Below are 24,844 nucleotides of genomic sequence, written 5' to 3'. Positions count from 1 at the left end.
TTGAAACTGGCATTAAATTTGTTTATTTTTCTGTTTCCATAAACCTGCTTGTACAAATAACTTTCTTTGGAGCTGGACACAATATGCCTTTTTAACGTCAGATTTCTGTTTGACAAGTTCAGTCTCCTGGTTTGCTAGATATTTTTCCTTGTAATAAAAGTGATAATTTGTTTATCTGACATAATCCGGATATTCTGGTTTATTTCATAGTTGGGTTTATGGCATGTTTGTTTAAGGCAGCAAAGGTTGACTATGTACAGTTCCTTGCTGTGTTGGTGCTAGTCATTGAAGCTGTGAGCATTCAAAAATTTAAAATTAATAACTATATTCATGTTGTCTATCAAATCATATGTTTCTTTCCAAGACTTTTAGTTTAAACAGGTAGCATTAAGTACTGTATACATATTGTTCTGGTTTAAAATCAAGCTGTACTTCAGTTTCCCCAATTTTCCACAGAAAATCATAGAAGATAGATCAAAGTTTGTAATTTTGTGCTTTCTGAAAGCACACTGGACACAGACTTTCCATTATATATGTACTTTCATTATTAAGATTAGTATTTTTAGTAAAACTAGTAGAATTTCAGTTGTGGTGGATCTCTCAAAACTTGAATTATAGTTTCAAGATTTTTGGATTTGTTGTAAAACTTGCTATTACCAATAGGAACAGTCACAGTGCTACAGTATAATGAAGTGGGAAATACTAGATTTCATTTTTTAGGCCATGATTCTGCAAAGACTTGTGCAGGTGCTGAACTTTAAGTACATGAGTAGTCTCAGTGAATTTAATGGGGCTTCTGATGTGTTTTAAGTCCAAGATAAGCCTAAGTCTTTGCAGGACAAGGGCATAAGTTAATAAATGAAAATAAACTTTATTATCAAAGAGTATATCTGTTAGGACTATTCTTCCTTTTCACTAAGGTTTCACTTTTTTCCCTAGGTGTTTACCTCCCATGGACCCACTGTGATCATGCCTACCTGGTTCTGCTCCCGAGAATGGTTTTGTCACGTGGGCAAATTTAATGAGGGTGGGAAGGTAAGTGCTACTGATAGAAACAAAATTGATACTCCATTCTTGATTCCATTTTGTTAAGAATTGTGTGTTAGCAGGACAATTGGTAGCGTTATGCTCTCAAGAGGTCTTTTCCTATTGCTATTAAATGGGCCACAGAATGTTAGTTCATGTGTGGATAACTAAACTCAAATACTACAGGGGATAAAACTGAGGAAAAGCATTTCCTCTTCTGGCTTGCAAATTTCAGAAAAGACTTCAGTTCATAAACAAACACTCCTCCAGCTTTTTGGTGTGTTTCTAGAGTTAAGGCTTTGGCGCACAGCGCTGAAACAACATTGGTTACGTCTATGCATCAGCTATGGGGTGTGATTCCCAGCTCGGATAGACATACATGCACTAACTGTGCTTGAATTAGGGCCTAAAAATAGCAGTGTGGCCACAGTGGCACAGAGAGCAGCTCAGGCAAGCCACCTGAGTATAATCCTGCCCAACCTCCTTTGTACAACTTGGGCAGTTAACCTGAGCTGCTGCCTGTGCCACTGCAAACTCACTGCTAGTTTTATGTGTTAGCTCAAACAGAGCTTGCAATGTACGTATAACTGAGCTGGGAGTCTCACCTCCTAGCTGCTGTGTAGACATATCCTGTGTGATGGAAGGACATTCTGATAATTAACCAGCACACTTATATTCTACTTTGTTTCTGAATACTTGTATGTAATACTGCCAGACATAGCATTGCAGTACTGCTGAAGGTAATTCCTACTCTAATTTATGTACTACTTATTACAATACTAGATTATTATCATTGCTGTTATTAGATTTACAGTACCACCTACTGACCCCAGCTGACAGTGAGGCCCCGTTGTGCTAGGCACTGTAAAAATATATGGTGAGAGAGAATCGCTATCCCAAAGAGTTTACAGTCCAAATAGAAAAGATGGAGAAGGGTGGGAGGGGAAACAAAGTCCAAGTGGTGAAATGTTTTGCCCAAGATCACACAGCAGGTCAGTGGCAGAGCTTGGAATAGGACCCAGGTCTCCTGAGTCAATCCAATGCCCTATCCAGTAGACAGACCATATGACTTTTCTTTATCTCTCTGTCTCTGTCTCTGTGTCTCTCTCTCTCTCTCTCTCGCTCGCTTTACCCTGGGGTTGACTTTCCATTATCTGAAGAATACCCATTTGACTTAAATCACCTCTTGAGCCTTGCCCTGTAACTATGCTAATATGGTTTGGGTTTTTTGCCTTCCTACTTTTTAAATTTTATTTTACAGCATACGTGCCTCCTGTGAGTAAAAGTGATCACCTTAAATGGCCGCAATGCCAAGTCTAAGGGTTTTTGGATTTATGATATAGGTAATACACACATAATAGTTACCTGCCAGTCAATAATAATAAAAAAAAATCCTTAAATTTAGCCTCATTTCCCACAGTTTACTCCCTCCCCGAACACCTGGTGGGACAAGAGTAGCTTTGTTGGGGTGTCGAGGAGATCAACAAATCCAGTCTCTGGCAGACAGACGGGATTGAGTTCTGGAGACCAGGGACCTTCAAAGAAAATGCCCTGCTAATAGCCCCCTCATCTCTAAACCCGGGAGTCTCTTGTTCAAATGCTTCCACTGCCCACAACTGCAGGATTGTGACAAGGGAGGAAAGCAGCAATTTCCCAAGTCATCTCATCCTTAACCATTGAGGTGGGATTTTCAGAAGTGCACAGCGTTGGCCTAGCTCTTCCCTTTGGAATAAATGGGAGATTTGCCATACGCAACAATGGGAACAGAGTTACTGGTCAACACTGGGTTGTCTTTGTTTGTGTATATGTTGACTTGACTCATCATCTGACTTGTTAATCATATCTCTCCACCTTCTTGAGTTAGTATTAATTATGCAATCTACAGGTGTCAGGTTGCTGCCAGTAAACAGAGAAATAGATCAAGAAATCTCTAGATTCTAGTCTTTCCATTTGCAAAACTGTTTCCATACCAAAAAGCTGCATTTCTCACTTGGAATTAAATCTGAACACCTGTTCTTCATATGTCAAATGTTGGAGAGGTTGTGATTTGAAGAACTAAGTAAACAAAGCACATGGAATAATCAAATGTTAACCAATGTCTAAATCCTTCTTATTAGTAAAGTATATCTAATTTTCCCAATGCTTCATGGGAAATTTAAAGCATTTGCTTACGAAGACTCCATTTTATTAACAAACTTCCTCTCCTTCAAGATGTTCATTCACTACAAAGACATATTTTCTCTGCATTAGCATTATTGCAATATCCAAACAGAATTATAAATGACTTCTTCTGAAATGGGGCTTGTCTACTTGTGACTAAAAATCTTGACTGTACATCAAAGGGCACAATTACAAATATACTTTGTGCGCTATCCAAGTACAATGATAAAAATCCTATTACACAATGTAAATAAGTAGAATGGAATGGCTATCACTGTTATATGTATTTAATTATGTTTGTTCAGTTCCATTATATGTAAGTGAGGAGAATATTTAGTTATTTAATCATAAGAGCCAGGGTTGAAATATTTTGAAGTAGAGAAAGCAAGTTATCCAGTAAAGCTGACTGACTGACTCTACTAACTTTCATATAATTGCCTTGCAAGTAACTGATTTTAATATGTGTTCATGGTATGCTGAGTAATATGGAATACCACTGAAATCTAGGCAAGAATATAAAGATTTTAATGACAACCACTTTATTTAGGATAGTGTCCTCTCTACAGTACATCCAGAGGTAGGAGGATGGTGGTATAATGAATGTATTTTTGAGGAACTTTATCAGAAAACTGAAGAGAGAGACTTCCTGGAGTGCATCCATCCCACACAAATTAAATTTAGTGACCTCTGTTATTGGAACGAGTGGCAAGATTTTATTTACAATTTTTGAGCTTAGTATGTGAAAGTTTTCTCTTTGGGAAACTTGTGTGTGTGACGCCATCTAATTTATTTGATCAAGTGTGTAGCACCTTGCTTGTAAATTTATTCCAACACATAGAAATGTTATTAAAAAGCCATCACTGGCTTCACATATGTGTCACAAAGAGAATGAAGGGTTCCAGCTTTATGTACAGTTTCCTTGTATCATTAAATGACTGGTACATTTCAAAACTTGATTGCCCTTGAGAATCGGGGACTGATAACCTTGGCCAGGAACAGATATAGTGGAGGCTGGTGCTCTGTGAAGTTTCCACTATATATCTTTATCATAGCACCTCAACCTTTGGCCAACAACATATTTTGCTATTCTAGTTATGGGTCTGCACATAGCTCTGCCTAAACATATCCTCCCTCCTTCAGTCATTAGACTACAGAGCTTTGCCCTGTCTCTTGTGGACATCCAAGTAAAAGTTAAAGATCCCATGGTGCTTTTGGAAAAGACAAATAACCTGCATCCTGGCCAACATTTTCTTAATTCTAATGTCTTGTGTGAACTAAGTGTGTAATTGTAAGCTACACAATTACTACACTACGATACCCTAACTTACTGCTTGGTAAATACTTTTGAGAAACTTAAAGCACATAAGACATAGGTAACCCCAAAATCTTTTCTGGCCTGCCTAACCAGCAAACTCCTCTTCTTCAAACTTCTGCTGAACAAAGGAGAATCAAAAAAGGCAGTTTGCATAATTATGCTTTTATATGGACAAACTTCACCATGAGATTAGAGTGAGAAATACCACAATTATTTTATCCCTGATACCCAGGGCAGATCAGTGTAAAATATTGTCTTCTCTAACTAAATGCTCCGTCTATCCTGGCCCCCTAACCCCACCCCCAACTTTAACATTCCTTTTTAAGTGTATCCAGACTAGAATTTTACGTAAATCTTGCCCCGTTTTAAAACTTACCTAAAAGTGCAAACAGAGGGAAATTATTTTTAATGAGCCCCAGGTGTAATCATGTAGCGTGAGCAGCTAGCATTTCTGAATACAAACTGCAGTTCAGAATGCAGTGGCTCGCTCTCAGCTCTGATCTGTTCCTGTGATAAAGGATCATGGAAAGGAGGAACTGAGGTGGGGTTGAAATACATCTTGGTGCACAGGAGAATGCCGTGAATACTCCAAATGTCTAAAGGAGCTTTATAGCCTTTGAGGGGCTCGCTAGTACCTTTCTCCATTTCTCTGGGCCAGAAGAAAACTGTCAGAATTCCCTCAAGAAACCAAGCATTTATAATAAGCCCTGGAAGCTGAAAGGTTAAGGAGAAATTTGTGGGGTTTTGGAACATGAATTAGAATATTGTCAGACTGTCAAATGACCTGTCAAGGTGCTCTGGGGGAAAAATGAGGACAAAACACAGGCTCTGATATTCTTGGCATGGTACAGTTAAAGCTGAACAGAGATCAGTATTTGAGTAGTATCCAGGAAGAAAAGAAAGTGCTGGAGTCAATGATAAATTATGCTTACATAGTATTTGAAAACCCACCTCCTCCCCCCACTTCTGAAGACATTTCTTGCTAGTGTATTATTAAGCGCACTTTAGAATTCACCCCGCCCTGACCCTTTGGCTTTCACCTTTTCCTTGTTTAATTTAATTGCTATTTGCCAGTAGAGCAGAAATGTTTCTCTTTTAGAAGAAAGAAAATGTGCAGAGTCTCTAGTAACCCTTTAACTTTATTTCGCAAACACTGAAGCAAATATAACATTGTCACAGATTTCCTGTTTTATAATCAGGGCAAAATGATTTAAAGGCCTTATCAGGGTATGAGCAAAGGGACAGAGTCACAGATCTAAAGAAAGATTAAGAGGCTTAAGAGTGTTTTGGATAATTCTGAAGAGAAGCCAATTCAAATATTACTCAGTGCAATAATTTAAGAGAAAAAGAGTACTTGTGGCACCTTAGAGACTAACCAATTTATTTGAGCATAAGCTTTCGTGAGCTACAGCTCACTTCATCGGATGCATACTGTGGAAAGTATGGAAAGTACACAAGATCTTTTTATACACACAAAGCATGAAAAAATGGGTGTTTACCACTACAAAAGGTTTTCTCTCCCCCACCCCACTCTCCTGCTGGTAACAGCTTATCTAAAGTGATCACTCTCCTTACAATGTGTATGATAATCAAGGTGGGCCATTTCCAGCACAAATCCAGGGTTTAACAAAAACGTCTGGGGGGGTCCCCCTCAGATATTCTTGTTAAACCCTGGATTTGTGCTGGAAATGGCCCACCTTGATTATCATAAACATTGTAAGGAGAGTGATCACTTTAGATAAGCTGTTACCAGCAGGAGAGTGGGGTGGGGGGAGAGAAAACCTTTTGTAGTGGTAAACACCCATTTTTTCATGCTTTGTGTGTATAAAAAGATTTTGTGTACTTTCCATACTTTCCACAGTATGCATCCGATGAAGTGAGCTGTAGCTCACGAAAGCTTATGCTCAAATAAATCGGTTAGTCTCTAAGGTGCCACAAGTACTCCTTTTCTTTTTGCGAATACAAACTAACATGGCTGTTACTCTGAAACCTGTCATAATTTAAGAGGTGACTTCTAATGGGTCCTCCAGCCTATTTCTGGTGACTGTCCTAATGGAAGTCAAACTAATAACAGTTTCATGAAATAAAGTTAACAAGATTTTCTTAAAACAGAAAAATTTCATGTAACATATGCAAACATAGAGTACCAAGCCTATAAGATCCTGGAGATTTTGGATTATGTTCTGTCAGTCAATGCTCAGCATTGGAAAAAAAATTCAGTGCATACCCACAAATCTAGCTTGCTTGAAACGTCTAAGGCTATGTCTACACTGCAAAGTTAAGATGCGATTGCAGCATGGGTAGGCGTACTTGTGTTAGCTTTAGTGTAGACATGGTGGCATGGGCTTCAGCACAGGCTAGCAACCAGACTGGTGTAGCCCACACTGAATCCCATGATACCACATCTACAATGCTATTGTGTCTATTGTGTTACCTGTGCTAGCTAGATTAAAGCTAAATTGGATCTGCCTACCCATGTTACAATCACACCTTCACTTTGCAGTGTAGACATACCATAAGAAGCTACACCAAGGTGTGCAAGATGGAATTATCCCAGATGGCCTGGGAATAACAGATGGCAGTCTGCCACAGTGCATGTGGTGCCAGCTGCTAGGCCCACCAGTCATATTGTGGTATTCAGTGTCACTGTAGATCCATGGTTAGCTACAAATGGGACATAATTCCATAGATTCTAAAGCCAGAAAGGATCCGTGTGATTATCTAGACTGACCTGCTGTATACCCCAGATCATAGACTGTCACTGAATAATTTCTGCCTCAAGGCCGTATTTAGTGGTTGAGCTAGATCTTATATTTTAGAAAGACAGGCAATCTTGATGTGAAGACTTCAAGTGATGGGGAATCCATCACATCCCTTGGTAAATTGTTCCAATTATTAATTACCCTAACAGCTACATTTAGGCAAGGTGCAATTTTTTATCTAGCTTCAACTTCCAGCGATTGGACAGCGGTTCACAAGCACATGTGCTCTCATCAGCAGTAAACTCTAGGGCAGTGGTTCTCAACCAGGGGTATGCATACTCCTGGGAATACGCAGAGGTCTTCCAGGGGGTACAGCAACTCATCTAGATATTTGCACAGTTTTAAAACAGGCTATGTAAAAAGCACTAGCGAAGTCAGTACAAACTAAAATTTCATACAGACAACTTGTTTATACTGCTTTATATACTATACACTGAAATGTAAGTACAATATTTATATTCTAGTTGATTTACCTTATAATTATATAGTAAAATGAGAAAATAAGCAATTTTCCAGTAATACTGTGCTGTGACATTTTTGTATTTTTATGTCTGATTTTGTAAGCAAGTAGTTTTTAAGTGAGGTGTAGAGGGTACACAAGACCAATCAGACTCCTGACAGAGGTACAGTAGTCTGGAAAGGTTGCGAGGCACTGCTCTAGAAGGCAGCAGTTTTAGCAAGCATGTTCCTGTTGCTGAGATGAGCCTTAAAAAGTCCCCTTCAGTACAGTGTGTTGGCCTGAAGTGAGTGAACTTTCTTTGAGACAGGATGTCTCTTGTGCCAGATGTATATTCAGCAACATGCTGCTAACACCACAGCACATGCTGCTGCTGTAATTTTAAAATTTAGCTCTTGGGTCTGTCTAGGAATAAGTATTTTGATCAATAAGAATTTGGAAGTTCATTCTATAACTGTTTTGTACTATGTTATTTCCATTTAATCAGTTGAATGGCTTTTAGTGCAACTCCAATGTAATATTACTATTGCAGTGTTTTGGAGTTGTTTTTTTTAAATGCATGGCCTACGGTATAAGGTATGGAATGAATAAGCTTTAAAACTTTGGCAGCAGAATCCTGCTAAAATACTTCATTAATCAGGTAAGTATGGAGACAAAAGTTATTTCCTCTTCCACTCACTCTTTCTCTCAGCACTTTGAGATTCCTCTGAGGACTGAGATAAATTTGGCTCCCTCTGGTTCCAGCCTTTTCCATCATACGCTTATCAGTAAGAAAAAAAAGTGTTCCCAATTACAGCCTGATTTCTCTTGAGTGTTCTGATCAAGAAACTTGGCTAGCTCTCCTTCCACACAATTCAGATTTTCCTAATATATTAATACATAGTTGCAATGGTAGATTTGCCTTTCTTGTCCTGTTTTTTTAAATTAATTTATAATTTATAATTTTTTAATTATAAAATCTATAGGACTGGATTCCCCAGTTTTGCCAGCTTGAGATTTCTCAATATAGGGCAAATTTCCATCCGCACAAGGCTGACAGACGCAGCTCCACTGCCTTCCACACCAGCTTTCCCACCACCACCTCCTACACTGGAACTGTACTGCTAGGTGTAAAGAGGAAAGGAAGAGGACATAGAGGAAGCAGCGGGATATGTCAAAGTGGGGTGTGGATGCATCAGAGGAGGAGGGAACATGTGGGCATGATTCTCATCTGGCAGAAGATCTTCCACCAGCACCTAACTTAAAGCAGCCTTCTTGCCGGCTTTAGCTTTTACTGGAGCCAAACAGCTAAGAATTAGGGAGTAATTGTCAGTAGCACCCCTCCCTGCCATTCATTATACCTATGTTTAGCTCAGGAACAATGGAGAATTGAGCCCATAATGCAAGATAGGTAGTTCTCTTAAAAGCATTTAGGAAAGTGTCAGACCTATACTCAGTATTACCCTCTACTTTTTGTTTCATTTGCTCTCAAATAAAGGGAATACTGAATACTGTGGTAATGCAAGCTTCTTTTTAATGGCAAGCACCATCATTCTTAGGGAAAGGTCTCAATTTTTATTTCTCCATTTTATACAAATGGAAGAGCAGAAAATGCGAAGTGTGGTTGAGATTTTCAGAGCCAACTAGGAAATTTAGTTACATAACTTCCATTAATTTTAATGGGAGTTGTGTGGCTAACTCCCCTTGTTGACTTTGAAAATATTAACCAGTGTATGTGTGGTGTGCCTATGGTACATATGTAGAGATATGTGATAAATTATAGAATTAAGTGATTTATTGCCTTCTTCATGCAACTTTGTCTGCCTCACCACCCCTATATCCACTGATCCATTGTTCACAATAGAGCCTGGAACACTCAAGCATCTGAACGCCAACCATTTTAAACAAAAACAACCTGCCAGAAGAATAGTCCCTTCTGCTCCCCTTCAAATAAATAGCTTATCCCCCAAAGTATATTGCTCAGTGGTATGAGGTGTTCCATCCTGAACCATTGGTATGTCTTGTGACATAGGTCTAGGAATAGGTACTTTATATGTGAAAAATCAGGCCCCCGGTATCTCAAGTTGGGGATCTGGAAATTGGGACTTTCAAAATTGGTTGACACTATTGAAAATATTGTTCTTACTCTCTCTACCTCAGTTCCCCATCTGTAAAATGCAGATATGAATATGTCTCACAGGAGTTGTTAAAGATAAATTCATTAATGTTTCTGAGACACTTGAGATACCATTGTGATGAATGCAATCGAGAAACCTCTGAAGAAATAAAAATATTATTTATTCAGTTCATGTTTAAGATGGTGTGCATTATGGCAATACATTTACCTACTTTTGGATTTGATGTACTATCTGAAGCCGAAAAAGAAAAGGAGTACTTGTGGCACCTTAGAGACTAACAAATGTATTAGAACATAAATAAATATATTTGTTAGTCTCTAAGGTGCCACAAGTACTCCTTTTCTTTTTATGGATACAGACTAACACGGCTGCTACTCTGAAACCTATCTGAAGCCTCTGCTGCTGTCCATTGTTGGAAATAGGATACTAGACTTAGATGGACCATGGTTCTGATTCAGTCTGGCAATCCCTGTGTTCTAGTAACTTAACAGATAGGGTCATACAGCAAACGTTGAGAATAATAGGAAATATTGAACAGATGCCTCATTTAATGAGTCTGAGGTCCTTTGAGAAAAAACTCTCTTGTGATTATGTAAGTAAAGATTGTATCATAGTGCGTACACATGGAGGCAGAATTAAAGTTTCTACTATAATTCTGACATTACCTAACTTTTGAGAGCCTCACTTTGCAACCTTAATGGTTTTTTAATGTAGTTTTGGTTTTGTATGGAATAATAGTACATTTGGATAATCTGTTCTGAGCAACTGCACAGAAAAACAAAGGAACATTCAGTACAGTAACTGGTATTCAGACAGGATATAGGTACCATGAGTTCTGCAGCCAAAATTCTATTTGTTTTTTGTTTTGGTTTATTTTGAGTAGTTAAAATTCTGCAAGGGTCTAGATTGTTATCTATAGAGGGTTTGTTTTCTATTTGCTGTTGGAAAATTGCCCCCAAATGCTCTTCCTGCTGTTAAATATCAGGATAGCGGTAAACTGGGCGAGGTAGCATCTTTTACTAGCCCAACTTCTGTTGGTGAAAGAGACAAGCTTTTGAGCTGCACAAAGCTCTTCTTCAGGAAAGAGGTAAACCAACCTTTCAAAAGAGATGTGAGATGCTGCTAAGTCGTCTTTGCTACATGGTTCTGTCACTTGGAACCCCCTTTTGAACTAGTTGTTGGCTTATTTAATACATGAAAAAGGTGTTTTTATTTTGTCTTTTGTGTAACTAAAAATATACACTGAAGACCTTTTATGAAGCATGTGAAGTTTCCTTGCTGATCATCCATTATTAGTGAACTTTGTGAAGCATGTTATTGAAACGAAAATCCTAGAATAATACATTATATCTATCTTAGCCAGGGCCCTCCAGCTGCAGTTTCTGAGGCAAAGGAGAGAATTCTGCATTAGTTTTTTATAGAATTTATGGCTTTTCTATAGTGATCTGGAGTCTTGAACAATTTTGAGTAGCAGGAGTAGAAATATAACAAAACAAAACACTAGTAGAAGTGGAAAGGGCCATGGTGTGTATAAGTCCAGGTGGAATGTTAGTAGTAACAAACTGTTCTAAAGAGCATCTGGAGTTATTTTTTGCTTATTTTCTGGGTTGCTGTTACATATTTCACTGATTTGTGATATTGTGCTATTCAACTGTCTTCGTGGAGTGCGAAAATTATTTGCAGGATACATTTTAGCTGCATTACTGTATGTCTTGTTATTCTGTACTTTTATCTAAAGCCATCAGTTTTCAAAAAGCATTAAAAAATATCCCGAGAGTGGTTGCAGATCCTTCTACTTTGAAAGGTGGTACCAGTGTGAGATGGATTTCTAGTGATTAAAACGGGAAATACAGCTGGAACTGATAATATCTCAAAATGGAAGAAACTGCTATAGTACAAGCACCGTACATATCCTAGAGCCCTAAGTAGTCCTATCCCTGCAGGACCCATGGCATAGTCAACATCTTTCCATCCCTTGCAAAATATATGCATTTCCTTTGGCAATGCTGCTCCTTCATTAGCTGAGAGGTCACTGCTGAGCAATGCAAGGCATCTGCTCATCCCTGGGAACTGGGCACATTGCTCTGAAATGCCCCTTTCAGCAGAAGAAATAGAAAATAGGGACCAAGAATCAAATCCCAGTTTTAGAGGGATCATTTTATTTTGACAATAACTGTTTTTAATCAGTTTATGCTCAAATATGTTGCTAAATGTTTCGGCCATAGCAGTTTTAAGGATGAAAATGAGACTCCACATGAAAATGATTTACCAATATTTGCAAGTGGTGTAATGATATTTCCAAACCAGAATTTGACAAGTGCAGTAGACTGATATTTAATAAAACCATGCACTCAGCCTGACTCAACTTAGTGTGTGATTTAGGGAACAAAGAATTTCAGTCTAAATGGTATTTTATTTTCTTTCTGATGGGAACAGCTGCTTTCTCTTCCTGCACCCTCACCCAGATTCCTTTAGTGACCTCTGAAGCATTAGATATCCATGTAAATTGCAAACTGCACAAAGCTCTGTGAAAGCTTGCTCCGGCATCTGAGCACTAGGATGAGAAAACTGGGCAAGTGTCTCATAATATAAACATACCAATTAGAGATGGGCCATTGTCACCCAGCAATTGGATTTGAATCCACACTTCCCCAGAGTTTGGGAGTGGGATCAGATTCAGTGTTCCAGCTCAACCAATTATAGAGAGGGACCTGAGTTGCAAAATTTAGAACTAGTTCTAGTTCTGAGCTCTCCCAGAATGCAGAGGGGGTTGTATTGTGTGTCCTGGAGTCATCCTTTAGTGTACTAAACTGTTCCTCCATGGCTGTTTAGTCCAGGCCAGTTCTTAGGTATACTCTAAATGTGATGACATTAACAACACATTAAACTGTGTTAGTCACTTTGGGAGCTAGAAAGCCTCTACTGCAGTAAGGTGTTCTGCCCATGGCTGAGGACCACAGAGTGAGTCTGTGTCCAGCAGCCTCCACCAGGAACCCCTTTTTTACTCATTGCAACAAATTGTCTCTTCTCTGCTAAAACAGACACTACAGTTCCATCTCTAATCATAAATTTACACCTCTCTTTCCCCACATACTACCAATAATGTGAACTTGAATGAGGGGCAGGGTCCAAGTTTGTAGAAATTATTTTTTTAAATTGTATTTTCTTAATGCTGTGAGGAGCACACAAGCTATGGCAATAGCCAGAATATTTTAACCATTTTAATTAGTTAGTGTATTTATTATTTTTTCTGTAGAAATAAAATACCTGGCAATAAATACATAAGCTTTAGTCTGTTTCTGCCTACCTGATGTCCTGAGATAGTGAATATAAATTTTTCTCTCTTTCTCTTCTTTGTGTTTGTCTTTGTTATATTGCCTCTTCAGCTTTTACTAGGTGCCACACTCAAATACTAAATGAATACTCCTTGTATTGTATGTTTATTTGCATGATAGTCATGTGATCTCTCAGAAACAATGAGTGGGAGGAGAGAAAAACAGTGTATGAAAATGTGTGTGATAATTATACGTTTTAAACCATGTTTTACTTTAATTTTTTCAAATGGTTGCACCATTGCTAAGTACAAACACATACTTTCCATCCTTTATAATGACATATAGAATAGGGCCATGCTTTTCAAGGTGCTTTGGAATCTGAGGTATGGCTAACATGTAATAGAGTACCACTGGCCATATCACTGCCCCTTTTATGCTTTGTCTAAGGCATGACCTTTTTTTTTTTTTTTGAAGTCTGAAGCAAGGTTGTCTCATTGATCATGTTTGAGGTCCTAACTCAATCATTGGAGTATGGTTGGACTGCTTATCCCAAATTCATTGCTCTACAAAGCAGGTTAGAAATATTGCAGCTATTCATAAGTAAAGCTAAGGTTTTGTCACAGATATTTTAGTAAAACTCATGGACAGGTCATGGGCAATAAACAAAAATTCACAGCAGCCCGTGACTTGTCCCTGACTTTCACTAAAAATGTCCCTAACAAAATGTGGAGGTGGGTTCAGCACCCACTGCTGCTGGGGCTCCCGGGTCCCCCACCGCTGCGGTCAGTGGGAGTTCTTGGGTCCCCCACCACCGTGGGGAGTGGAAGCTGCGGGGTCGTCCTGCCTGTGGGGCTGGGATGCTACAGGGTTCCCTTGCCCCCGGGGCGGCTGGGCAGTCATGATGGGGGTCCCCCCGCCAGCGACCACGGCTGGGAGCTGCAGAGTTCCCCAGCTGCCCGCCACGGCTGGTCAGCTGCGGGGGGTCCCCTTCCCGCCCACCATGGCTGGGCAGTTGTGGGGACTGCCCGCTGCATCTGGACAGCTGCGGGGAGTCCCCGTTGCTCCTGGCTGGACAGCTGCAAGGTGTCTCCACCAGTGAGGGGGCTGGGAACTGGGGGGAGGGGGAGCTGGCTGGGAGCTCCAGTCTGGGGGCAGAAAATATCATGGAGGTCAATAGAAGTCACGGATTCCATGACTTCCGTGACATAATCATAGCTTTATTCATAAGACTTCTAATACTTCTTAGATGGTGTTGGTTCAGGAATTCTGGGAGAACAACTTTTCTTGCATTGCTTCAGCACTGCTGCTTCCAGTCCTAGTCAGAAGCAGAGACCAGTTCATGAAAATTAAAAGAAAAGAAAACAACACTGAACTTTTTCAAACCTTAAATCAGTCTAAGGTTTGAGTAAAGGTTTGGCTCTCATTTTATTGGACCTGGTTAACCTGTCCCTAGTGGGAACCAATATGAAACTTTGAATGGGAGCCAACGAAAGAACTGTAACTCTGTAAATAACACTGTTATAAAGTCACAGATTCCATTAAATAAATTATTTGATTACTTAACATTTTCATGAACTTTTAAGCAGTTCAGTTTGCCTCTTTTGGGGCTATCATGCATAAAGCTTTACAAGCCTGGTCAAAATGAAAAGACCTTTCTTTTGCTATTCTTGTCTCCATAGTCAGCATTGGCTCACAGGGCTTCAGTTTCAAGCAGTGTTGACTGGTTTTCAACGAGCATTATCTTATATTTGGGTAAATTTTTTTAAAGACCCATTAGACAACTTTTAGGTCTACACAAAAAGAGATTCAGGAGACAAATTTTAAAACTATTTTGTGACGCACTCTATATATACAGTGTGAATATAATGTAACTAAAATATGCTTCATGCAAAATGTCTCTTGTAAGGTATCATTACAAAGCTTATAATCTACTGAGTTTGGTCATCCTATTTATATAAATGTATCACTCTTGTATCTGAAACTAGAAATATGAAATATAACTCCAAGGGCCTATTGTAGTTATGCAAAGTGTGGGCCATTAATGGCGGTTTGGAATCTTGATGGCTCCCATCAACCAGGACAACTGACTGTGGATAGATAGCTCTGTTTGCAGGCAGCCCTTCCTGTGAGTCAGGCTGAGAGGAATGAAGGCTTGGGGGGTCTCACAGGACATGTGATCATGTCACCTGAACTGGAATCCATCGTTAACCTGGTTTTTTCCACTGAGAAGGAGGGGTAGGAACCCAGAGGGACAAAGGATTCCCGCCTCATGCAAAAGATATATAAGTGGGTGGATCAGAACAAGGATGGCAGCCATCATGAGGAATCCCCTAGCTACCACCTGAGCTGGAACAAGGGCTATACCAGGGGAAAGGATTGTGCCCAGACTAGGAAGGTGTCCAGCTCCAGTCTATGAAAGAAACTTATTGAAACATCTCTAAGGGTGAGATTTTATCTGTATTCAGTTTTTATTACTGTGCTAGACTTAGAGTGGCATGTTTTATTTTATTTTGCTTGGTAATTCACTTTGTTCTGTTCTGCTTGGAACCACTTAAATCCTACTTTCTGTACTTAATAAAATCACTTTTTACTTATTAATTAACCCAGAGTATGTATTAATACTTTGGGGGGAGGGGGGAACAGCTGTGCATATCTCTCTATCAGTGTTATAGAGGGCAAACAATTTATGAGTTTACCCGTATAAGCTTTATACAGGGTAAAACGGATTTATTTGGAGTTTGGACTCCATTGGGAGTTGGACGTCTGAGTGTTAAAGACAGGCACACTTCTGTAAGCTGCTTTCAATTGAGCCTACTGCCGTTAGGGGTTGTGGTTCAGACCTGGGTCTGGGTTTGCAGCAGGCTCGCGGGCCTGGCTCAAACCAGGCAGGGCACTGAAGTCCTAAGCTGACAAGGCAGGAAAGCAGGAGCAGAAGTAGTCTTGGCACATCAGGTGGCAACTCCCAGGGGGTTTCTGTGATCCAACCCGTCACATATTTATTTGGCAAAACAATTAAATATGCACTCTGTCACTTGTAATATTTTAATGAGGAATGCCAGCGGCTTTTGTATTGAATGAGCTGTTTCTCTACAGGGTGTTCCAGAAGACTTGCTGTTCTTTTATGAACATATCCGAAAGGGTGGTGGAGTCTTTCGAGTTGACCAGTGCCTCCTCCAGTATCGCTACCATCCACAGGCAGCAACTCATTCTGTTCTAGAGTAAGTTGTATTTTTGTAATAGATAAAACTTGCTTGTTTCATGCGTTGTTGGCAGTGGAAGTGAGGTGGTTAATCACTTTCCCAAGTGTAGATGGTCAAGATACTTGTTCCTTTTCGCACTTTTATAGGGGGGCTTAGTGACAAGATAATTAGCTTTAACTATGCCTCAATCTTGCAATGATATGGAGAGCATAATGTAGTATACCAGTAATGGCATCTTCTGACAGTGGCAGGCTGCTTACCTTTTCTTTTCTCACTATAATCCCAGTTTGAGAAAAGTAGTGGGATCTTGGTGTTGGAACTCTTAGGACTTCTTGGGTTCTAATGCTGTCACTCATTCACTGCGTAACTTTGGCCAAGTCATTTAATCACTCTGTGCCTCAGTTTACCAATTTGTAAAAGGGGGATAATTATACCTAACCATAGGAAATTATACTTAATTATTTAATCATTGTAACGTGGTTTTGAGATCCTCTAACAAAAGATGCTCTGTAATTGCCAGGTAGTATTAGGCTTTTATGACTAATCTTCTTTAATTTGCTTCAGATAAAAAGTTGGTACATGAGTCCTGAAATAGGAAGCGAATAAGAAGTAACTGAAATTTTAATTTAAAAAAGAACTACCATACGTAGTACTGAGTTTTGTCACATGTTAACAAAATAGTTGATTTAAAAAAGTAAAAAATTGAACTAGCAGTGAACTTCTCATCTGATAATTTCATTGTTACTGGTCTATTTTCTTTCCCTCCCTTAAACAACTTAAAAAACTGATTCAATTTCTGAAGTTTGAAAAACACATGATGTTGCAGAGTAATTATTTCAAGACCTTTCTCATAAGTCACTGCATTTACAGTGCTATTGTACCCTGAAAAGAAATTCTGTAAAATGGTATTGGTATTTCCCTATATCATCTTACCCATCAAAAGATGATCTTCCTAACTGGCAGTCGTGTAAGCTCAGCCTGGGATCTGAGAAGCAAACTGGGCTGTTTCCTTCTTGTACATCATATACATACCTACTAATAAAGTGCTCTGTGAACCAAGTTATTTTTTCAGAGAGACCTGTTCCTGCATTGCAGTTGCAGCAGTACACTAAATCATTTTGTTATAGATGCATGAAATAGAATAGGATTTTCACTCACTTTGGATATGTCTGTCTATACTGGGGGGAAAAGTATGTTTCTAACTTGGGTTAGCTAACCCACCTTAGCTAACTTGGGTTAAAATAGGAGTGAAGACATAGCAATTCAGCTTTTAACTAGGGTTAGCAACTTGAATTCAGGCCCCAGGGTCTCCTATAAGCTTTAACTCAAGCTACAAACCAAAGTTAAAAGCTGAGTTGCATGTCTTCACTATGATTTTAACCTGAATTAGCTAATTCAGGTAGCTAACCCAAGGGTTTTTTGTTTCTTTGTTTGTGGCAGTCTAAACATAACCTCAGTCTTAGCTGTATGGGCTCTACAGAGTTAATTAGTAAAACTAAAAACCTGGTTTTGTCTCCGTACATTGGTTAGTTCTTAAAGAGTTGCTGATGGTAAGTAGTAGGGTGCAACTATATGCTATTTTTTAATATAGATAATAAACTCTGAAGTATTTGTTTAAATCAGATAGAAAAAAATGTTAATTTTCAAATAAATATAAGATGAATGCCTTTTACTATTATTTAAATATAAGGGTTTTTCTTTCTGTTTATATGTATGTCCAATTTGGCAGCTAGTTACAGATGTCTCAGCCATGCGCCACAGGATGCTAAATCTTCTTGGAAGATTGTTGCTTGTTTCTGTGGGAAAGCATCTTATTTTTGGAAAAGAGCATGTTCTGAGTTTATTGCAAGTTATTGCTTATTCAAATGTGCAAGGTTGTGTGGCATAAGCGTCCTGGATTACAACATTTACTGAGAATGTGGAACTTCTATAAACTGTTTCAGATGTGCATTTTTAGGCATCCAAATTGGCACCTTCTCTGTCTCATTTTTCTGTCTTGCTATTTTTCCTGTTGGCTTCCCCACCCCATTATTATTGTTGTTGCTGTTAGTATTATTTTATGTGATTTTTTTTAACATGAAGTTGTGTAATATCTTTTTTCTTGGATGCCTACACTATGCTGTGCCAAAGTTGTAAATAACTTTGGGAACCACTTGATGTGGATGACCTCAGGGTGTGTTGTTGCAGAAACAGTGAAAAACAGAAGTTCATTGTCACCTGTGAAAGAGCCTAACCTTATTAGTAACATCAGGTCTTCATAAGTTGCCTTACAGTATCTTCCACCTCTTCTAGAAGCTCATCCCTCCATGTTCCGTCTCAGTAGTTTTCTAGATCCATAGGGTGTGCTATGTCTCCATCCTATGTACTGTCTTTCTGGGAGTGTACCCTTCTTAATGACAGCCCTGGGTCTCCACTTTGCTAAAGGGGATCCTCTTGGTTATATTACACCCAGACTGGGTCTTTGGCTCTTTCTCACTGTGGCTCCTTCAGCAGGTCCAGATGAGCTTAGTCTCCTGTTGAGATTTACCCTCTTAGAAGCTCTGCAACCAGCAGATGTTTTCAGAGACAGAAGACAGCCTTTTCAAAACAAGACTTTATTTGTTAGTCAGCTGGAACATAGTGACACAGTTTCAGGTTGACTGCACTTGTATCCCCCACGGTCCACTCCAGGAGTGCCCCAGTCAGGTCTCAAGTCTCCAGCCATCACCTGTCTCTGGGCAGCGATCCTTGTCCCATTCCTTTCTGACCCAGGGTTTTAAGGCTGCACAGCTCCCTGCCTTACACTGTGACTGGGATACTGGCTTGCTGGAGATAATGGGTATTAAAATACCAGTTTTAATGGTTTTCTGAGGAAGTGACCTCATTTAAGTGATGATGTAGTTACCTCATTTCCTACAATGCTATATTCATCCTAAAATAAACATACAAAAAGAATAGCGTAACATATTTTTTTAGAACTGAAACAAAGTTGAGGTCAGTTACGTTTTTAACTTTCGCTTCCACTTCTGCATTTGGCATTTGAAATACCATAGGAACTAATGACCTCATTAGTGGCTTGAAAAGTAGATGATACTAACATTTCATGGTCTATGTCTTTGCTTAATAAGTCTTTCATGAAAAAGAGGCTGCAGTACAAACTCTGTCTCAATCAATGACCCATGACCTGATGATGAACTCAGACAGTAATAGAAGCTTTTAACAGTATAAATGTAGTAACTCAGTGGGACATTAGAATCCAGCAATTAAATGAAGTTCACGTGAAGTTCAACAGAACAAATAAAAACAAATCAGTTCATCCACCAGTACAGACATAGGAGTCAACTGAGAAATGGGTTTTATCTACAAGGTTCAGATCAGGTTCTGAACTTACTGCAAATTCTGGGGTGCTTGGATCCTGAGTCCGAGAGAGAGTCCATCTGTAGTTTAGATTGAAAGGTGTTATTTTTTTCTTTCAAAACCTTACATTTGAAGAGGTCTCTCTCCAACCCTCATTGAATTCTTTACACTTTTGGATTCATCTCTGTTATAAGCCTCCATGATTCTCTTCTGCATAAAAAGCCAGGCATCCATGGGTAGAATCTCAGGCCAAATGTGGGACTTATGTCTGTGCATCTGGTGGTATTGCTCTGTTGATTCACTTATGTAACCCCATCCAAGGTGTGGGCGGGGTCAAAGAACATGGAGGAGAAGTTAATACTGCTCATAGAAAACTTAAATCATATGGCTTTTATTGTCACTCTGTCTGCCATTTCAGACTAGAAATATGCTTCATAGAGCAGATGTTCCTGATTCTTGCATTCACTCAGCTGGTCACTGCGCATTTTAACACAGAGCTCCATTGTTGCATTATTGGTGTGGATGGGATAGTTATAGCTGTTCAGAAGCAGAGGAACATATTACATAGCTACATTACCACTATGCTTGAATGGCCCCACTTCGCTCCTGCAAAATTTTGGCTCCTGTACTTCTGTCCATCCCTAATGACTGATGGCTTCATGGGAGGCATAGCAAGAAAGATCTTGGGAAAATTATGAAAGACTTAAGAATAATTTTCCAAATGGAAAAATATATACTATCAACAGATTTTCAGTACAAGAAAGTCACCAGAAAATGAAAGAAACAGAAATAAAATCTAGTTCAAGTATTTGGCCCAAGATGGCAAGTTAGAATCCAGATCTGAACTTCTTCACTTTCAGGGATATTTGGATCCAGCCTTTCTGTTCAAGCCCATCTTTCACAAATTGAACAAAAGGTAGGAAATGCAACTCAATGCCACTGGGAAAGCAGTAGCTATTTTGCTAGTGCAGCTTAATCCTTTCCATCACGGGAACCACAATTTGGCAGTAACTGAGCATAATCATACCTTGTAGTTGTTGCTGATGGCTATGAACATGTAGAAATGCAAAGACTGAAAATAACTGTGTGAGAATCTTTTCTGGGAGGTGGTTTGTATAGCTAAAATAATTGCTTTTAGTGTCATTCATTTCAGGCACTTCCTTTAATTGCTGTTTGCAAGTTGCTACAGTTCCCTTCTACTGCACCTGCACTGGCTCTTGAAGTCTGGGAAAATGGCATTCCCTTATCCCCCAAGGCAGGAATCCCAGCTACTTGTTCTGGGAACATCCCAACATAAGGGGCAACCTAGGTGAACCAGAAACCTAAAGGTGATAACTGAAATTCTCTCTTTTGACACTCCTTAAACTACGTTTTGCTGAAATAGGTGAGCTACATTATGGTGTTCATTGCTGGTTCACACAGACTAAGTCTTTAATTATCATATTAATTAGAAGTCAGTCGCACTTTTCTCCCCTTCAGTCCCACATTCACTTAGTGTTCGTTCATATGATGCAGCCTGAAACTGTTAAAGGAATCTCAAGGTTACACCACACAATGCAAACGCTCTGGCTTATCTTAAATTTTCTACAAATGGGCATGTAGGATATGGTGATGCCATGCAAACGTTTACCTGTTTGCCTTGTCTTTTGAGGATCAGTGGGTCTGCCCATAATAGTTGTTCTTTGGTAATGAATCTTCAAAAGATGCCATAAAAGTGATCTCCCATAAACTATGATGCAGACAAAGGGGATTATAGTTTTTATATTTATTCACCTTATTTATATAGCCTAAAATATGCATTAGAGAAAACATCTTATTGAGATATCACTGAAGCTGGTTATCAATTTTCTTGTGTCCAGGACAATGATCCAATTAGTTGGGAATCTAACGAATTTTGGCATCTACTTGATTTAGTTATGGTGGTGGTCACATACTTTGAACTTTCTACACTTGTCAATCCTGAACACAACGCTGATGTAGGGCAGTTCATACCAAGCATGAAATTTAAAAAAAGGGACATCCCTGGAGTTGTCTTTTGAGAGATGCAACCTGGTGGGTGTTCCCCATCCCCTCCCAAGTCTTCTGAGGCTGTCCACTGAGACCATTCTAATCTTCTGTTTTTCGGAATGGTCATTAAATGAGCCGAAGCAATATACCATGACAGTCATCAGAGTCTTTGGGAACAGGGTCATTTGCTTTTCCCTCACTGGTGGGGCATTGGGACAACCAGTGCAGACTGAGCATACTGTTGGGAGTGGTTTCTCTGTGCAGGGAAATCCCCACCAAATATGGATGCCCAATAGAGAGTGGTGCTTCCTTGAGCTACTGATCTATTTGTTTCCTCATGTTCCTGTCTCTGCTCCTCTTCTTTCCCATTCTGACTCCTTATATTCCCCACCAACCCTATATTCCCTGCCTAATTCTACTACTTTCCCACATACCACCAAAATTTCCTGCTGCCTTCATTGCCTCTCCTGTTTCCCTCATTCCACAACCCTGTCATCCCATATTTCTAGTCCCAGCTCCTGTCATCCATTCCTCTCCATGCTATCTGTTGCCCCTACAAATCATGTCCCCATCCAAAACGCCTATATTCCGCCTGCCTGCCATCACCTAAATAGCATTCTTTTAATGTATTGTTTGTATGTATAATATGTATATACTGTGTTTCTAGGTAGAGAAACAAAGTGAGATAATATATTTTATGTGACCAACTTCTGTTGGTGAAAGAGACAAAGTTTCGAGAAGTTCATCCAGTAAAAAATAGTACCTCACCCACCTTGTCTTTCCAATATTCTGGGACCAACACAGCTACATAACTTCGGAAAGCAGTGTGTGTATATAGATATATGCACTGTTCCTTTATGATCATTGCTGACTTTTTGCTTTTTATATAGTGTATAAATTCTGTTTTATATCAAATGTGGAGAAATAAGCCATGTATCTGCTTGCCAGATTGTAACGTCACTCTTTTTATTTTACTATGAAGAATTTAAAACACAAAAACAAAGTTGGTATTCTACTTTGACAGTCCTGCAATGTTTTATCCCACAAATTACATGTTACTGTGCATAGTTAATAACATTGAATCACAGTAACTGGGTTTTTGTGCATTCAGAATAGCCTGGCAATGTGGTACATGGACAGAAAATATACTAGGATATGGTTAGTTTTAATTCTTGTTACTAAAGAAACCATTACTATCATTTTAGCTCTTAGCATTTTTATGTTTCAAGGTGTCTTCTACAGAGCAAATTCTAACAAATTAAAGTATTGGGTATCACTAAAGTGACTTCTCCACAGTGCAAGTGACTGCCTTTCAGTCTTGACCTGTATCACCTACTGATATTGTAGTGCTTAGGGCTCTTTTTAGCAGAAACTGGCAGTTGAATCAAATTGATGTTTTTGAGGGTTTTTTCCCAAACTGCCAGCCATGCATACTACCTCAGTTCTGAGAGTCATGCTGGATTCTTTCTGGACCTAGCTCTTGTAGTCATGATTCTGCAGCATATTCTGCCGTCACAGCAGCCGTATAACTGCTGCATCTTCACTGGAGTTGCAGTGATGCAAAAGGGGGCAGAATTTGACCCCACAGTTGGAAGATAATTAACAATTCTGTTGGCGCTGTGTAAAACAGCATTGACTCTGGCTTGTGTTCTCTTTAGCTGTGTTGATTCTTCAGTTCTGACAGGAGTAAAAATGTATCTATGTCACTAAAGTGAGATCTGATTCTGAATACTTACAGAGAACAGATCTGATGTGTTAAGAAGGGCCATTTTTACACAGTCACTTTTCAGTGTAGAATCTTTTTTAAAAAAAAAAAACTTTTCACTTAACCTCTCTTTTTGAGAAACTAGCAAAAGTCTAGAATTTCCACTAACATCTAATTCTGGAAAAATACTTAACCTTCATATTTCTCTCCATTAACTTTCCTTCTGGGAATATAGCATGCTATGAAGAATACAAAAAAGGCAAATGTCAAAGGATGACAGCAGTAGCTAAAGCCCTGTGTCAGGAATGTGCCTTTATGATTGCATTAAAAGATACTTTGTGCCAAATCCAAGGTTCTTTTCATTAGCTGGCGTGGCTGTCGGGAGTATACCCCTTTGCCTTCAAGACATTGCTGAAATTTCATATGGAATGGCTATTCCTAGTGGGTTCATTTATTTATGGGTATGAAATGTTTCCAAGTTATGACACCACCACCAGTGATGAAGTGCTAAGTAGCCATATATGGGATTGGCTGTGCTCAAAAACTCATAGATGCTAACGTTAACTGAGCTCTCTGAAGCCAACTAATAATCCCCAGCAGAAATCCTCACTCCTCAGTGCTACATGTATTACTTCCTATTTTAAGTTTCTCAGATCACAGGGCTGGTACATGAACAAGACTCTAATAAAAATACAGATTTCCCTAGTATTAAAGTTCAGAAAAGTTTATAAAAAAAAATGCCAAGTCCAGATTAAGGGAAATAGTAGGTTCAGTGTAGGTTCTGTACGTTCAATTTTTGATATTTTTTTTTGCACATAGTTTAACATTACCCACTTTATGAAAATAATTTGGAACAACCCACAGCTCACAGCATTATGCCAAATTCAGGAATGAGGTTAAAGTTGTATCCCCACACTTATTCATGTAGACCTACTGACACCATTTACAGATTTATAAGTAAGTCTGAATTGCTATAACACACACCAAGAAGCAGAATAAGGAATAAAAAAAAATCTAAGTTAAAGTAGGATGAGAAATGTATATCATCTTCCAGATCTTTGGCATATAAATTACACACCAAGTGAACAGGGTCAGAAAGATGGTTGAAAATATGAGGTTTCACAGATGAGAGGTAAGGACGATTTCTTGTGAGGAAAAGCAAGATCTTCCCAAGATTCCATTGGGAATGCAGGGAAAACAACAGGCAGCTTGGGGATATGGTGAGCAAATTACTAGTTGTACCATAACTAAATCTTAACTACATTTCCAGAGAAAGATCTGACATTTCATACATGTATAATCTGATGATGAGTGTATTACAAATACTGTAAATTAGAACAATCTGGATTTCTCTTAAATATATAGTAAAAATTGTGGTAATATTCCTTTTTACGGTGGTGTGTTTTTTTTTTTTTTTTACAGTTAACTGTGTATTTATGCACGAATGTTTTCCCACACATTTGTTTAAAACACTTCCGATCTCT

The 24,844-nt window shown here is 39.0% G+C and overlaps 1 protein-coding gene across 2 annotated transcripts in view; it reads left to right on the top strand.

The window, feature by feature from the left end:
• QTGAL (queuosine-tRNA galactosyltransferase) overlaps window positions 1-24,844 on the top strand; it is a 287,216-nt gene that overhangs the window by 223,885 nt on the left and 38,487 nt on the right. For both annotated transcript variants that reach the window (XM_077833125.1, XM_077833124.1), the window contains exons 7-8: window positions 940-1,035; window positions 16,206-16,330. In XM_077833125.1, coding sequence (XP_077689251.1) covers window positions 940-1,035; window positions 16,206-16,330 — 221 coding nt within the window. The remainder of the gene's footprint in view (window positions 1-939; window positions 1,036-16,205; window positions 16,331-24,844) is intronic.

The sequence above is a fragment of the Eretmochelys imbricata genome, chromosome 14, assembly GCF_965152235.1.
Source record: "Eretmochelys imbricata isolate rEreImb1 chromosome 14, rEreImb1.hap1, whole genome shotgun sequence".
NCBI lineage: Eukaryota > Metazoa > Chordata > Testudines > Cheloniidae > Eretmochelys > Eretmochelys imbricata.
Note: the sequence above shows the minus strand (reverse complement) of the source record. Positions and strands in the feature narration are given on the sequence as shown.